General features: G+C 28.5%; 1 protein-coding gene across 1 annotated transcript; it reads right to left on the bottom strand.

The window, feature by feature from the left end:
- LOC126837322 (uncharacterized) lies at window positions 1-2,962 on the bottom strand. The gene is made up of 3 exons (XM_050571182.1): window positions 2,835-2,962; window positions 2,654-2,763; window positions 1-599 (listed from the first exon to the last, which is right to left on the bottom strand). Exons 2-3 carry the CDS (start codon window positions 2,708-2,710, stop codon window positions 231-233), a joined length of 426 nt encoding a protein of 141 aa, XP_050427139.1. The 5' UTR covers window positions 2,711-2,763; window positions 2,835-2,962; the 3' UTR covers window positions 1-230.

Here is a 2,962-nt window from a genome sequence, read left to right as displayed (position 1 = left end):
TAAAATTAGTAATTTATTATTCTACATAATATTCGAAAAACGCAATTTTCAAATAGTTTAACGTTGAAGTATGACAATGTCCCTATTTTGTGGATGCCAAATGTTTGGTATACTGATTAGAAAAATATTTTCCAATAAATTAGGTGCACAATTATTTGCGCTGTAAAATTGATCTGTGTTTGTAATATTTAGTACGTCAATGAATATTATGTTTTTTTTAAATGTATTATTTAATTTCTTGCGTCGTGGTATCCAGCATTGAAACTATCTTGCTCGGAAGAAAGTTTATCACCAATGTTTTGACCGACTTTCTCGATGCCGTTTTTAGTGTAGTGGTACGTATCTGCGACATTCTCAGCGACATTCTCAGGGAGATCCTCTACTTTGTCTACAGCCGTTCCGAATCCACTTTCAATGTTTTCTTTGCCGTGTTCCATAGCATTGCCTACACTCTGTATTCCATCGCCGGTTTTTCCAACGGCCTCTCCTGCATAATATGTAACCGAATCGGCTGCATCTTTGACCCCTCTAACGCTTCCTCCAACGACCTCTCCTACTCCATGCAAAATTTCGTATGAACCGTCGTCTCCACTTGTACTCTGCAACGAAAATCACTCGGATGAATAAATCAAATAATAAACGTATTGTAAAAGCAAAAATTGTATTTAAAAATTGAGTTTTTAGTATTAGGATGTGGCTACGATTAGGGATGACCGTCTGTCTTTACCGATAATCCAACGCCGTTGTTGTCAATAGGCGAATCGACCACATTATGAACATATTTTTCGGATACCCGTTGACTGTCTTCGCATAATATTAGCATACAACATATTACTCACGGCCAAAATGTAATTTCCTATTTTTTAACACACCGCTGAGATGGTTTTGTTTTTACAAATACGTGTTTTTATTATGTTGCTAAAATACTGCATACAGAGTTTTTAATGAGTTCCGAAATCTGATCTATAAACTTGGCATATGATAAGATATTGAATTAGCTACATTTAGTTAAGCTTAAGTAAAGTTTTTTTCTTTTCCAAGCAAAAATATCCGCTACCTGATTCATGATTCACAACTTCACATTTTTTAAGGATATTTAACACTTTTTCTTTTCCTTTTTGCCTCTTTATAATAACACTTTTTACAATTTTTGTTGACTCATAATTATAAAAATGTATTACAATGTTTTTTTTATACATTTTACAAGCATTTTAAATTGAGATTCTATAAAAATCAGCCCACTTTTAACACATTTTGAAGTGATTGTATTAATAAATGGTAGTGTAACCATTATAAACATTTTTTCTATACAATTTTTTAACAAAATTTCTTTCTTATAATTTCTGTAAAATTATTTTTTGAAACACCGTCAACTGTTTCTTTTTTAAATTGAGTTATTTTGTAGTTGGATTTTTTGATTTAGTTAAAACACATATATGCATATAATGTGCATTTATAAATTATTATTTAAAAAAAAATTTGCAAAATATTCAAAGTAAAATTTGGTATATAATTTGGTGATATAATAATTTTGTATTTTCACAAATATATTTTTCATGACATTCAAAAAAATATACTAATTAATGTTTTGGCCTAGATAATTTTATGACAATCTATCTATAAAAAAAACTAAATCTATTCGATTCCGACCCCTTACAAAAAAAAAATCGAATAAAACAATGCCATTTTTTGAATGTTTATATTAAGAGGGCGCCATGCCACACACCCGTTATTTTCTTCAAAAAACCCGCCTTGCGCGGATAAATTTTACAAAGGCTGTAATCAAAACTTAAAAACCAAATTTTCATATAATATAGACAACAACATTGTCTGTGTTTTACCATAGCCCTTTTTTAATATTTTAACCTGTTAATGAATAATTAATTAATTAAGAAAGGACTTTTTTAAAAATGATATAGCGTTTCTTGTATTAGGTATATCGAAAAAATACCGTTAATGGAACACAGATAATTTTGTCATAAATAATATGTATGAATTTCTTTCCTTAGCTATATATGAAGCCTGAGAAAAATTAATCCACGCAAAGCAGTTTTGATGGGGAAAAAATTGTAATTTATCCTATAGAAATGACTGTGATAGTCTGACAAAAAAAAATGGCAACCAACAAAGTATTTTCATTACTGTATTAATAAATATGCATTATAGTTCAAACTCTAAAATAAGATTTTTTTAATAATTGCCTATACTTTACTCCTTAGAAATGGTCGGTGTGGCGTCTTCTTAAGTATTATTTTTTAATAGTATTTAATATTTTATTAAATAGCACAGTTGTAGAAAAAATACAGTTAAAAGTTAATATTGATAAGTACCTAAGGAATTAAGCTTCAATTAGGACCCCTAACTTATTACTATGCTGGTACATTTTTCTAAATTGCGGTTCGGGCGTTATTCATTGTTGTAAAATGTATTTCATTATCTATAATTAAAATGTTATCTTTAATGTGATTAAAAAACTAAATACATCAAATGTTTGTTACTCTGTGTCATTAGTTTATAGCATAAATTAAAATCTCGAAAAACTGTTTATAATTGATTTTATAAACTTGAACATATAATAAAAACTAATCTAATTACTTCATGACGAACGTGTTAACCATGTATTTAAAATTAAAGAATACATTACAGAACTTACAGTAGCGACGAATAGTAGTAGTACACCAAATATTAAACTGTTTAGTGATAAATTCATTTTTAAGTTAATAAAATAGTTGAATGAAGTTTCAATATAATTTTTCAGGAAACCTGTAATTAAATTAAGACTATGAAAAGATTCACAGATTATACTTGTATAACAACTCGTGTTGCAAACGCACCTTTAAATACCCAAACTCAAACAGATTAAAAAATATTATATGTCCAAAGATATTTACTATCGACTAGTAAACTGACAATGATCCCTAATTATAAACCATACTAAAACAAACGGTGTTGAAACTACGCA

Source organism: Adelges cooleyi, unplaced genomic scaffold, assembly GCF_023614345.1.
Source record: "Adelges cooleyi isolate 19-005CV unplaced genomic scaffold, UGA_ACOO_1.1 ACOO_flye_CR_arks_rails_tigmint_CR_PRNA_248, whole genome shotgun sequence".
Lineage (NCBI taxonomy): Eukaryota > Metazoa > Arthropoda > Insecta > Hemiptera > Adelgidae > Adelges > Adelges cooleyi.
This window is presented reverse-complemented; position numbering and strand designations above follow the sequence as displayed.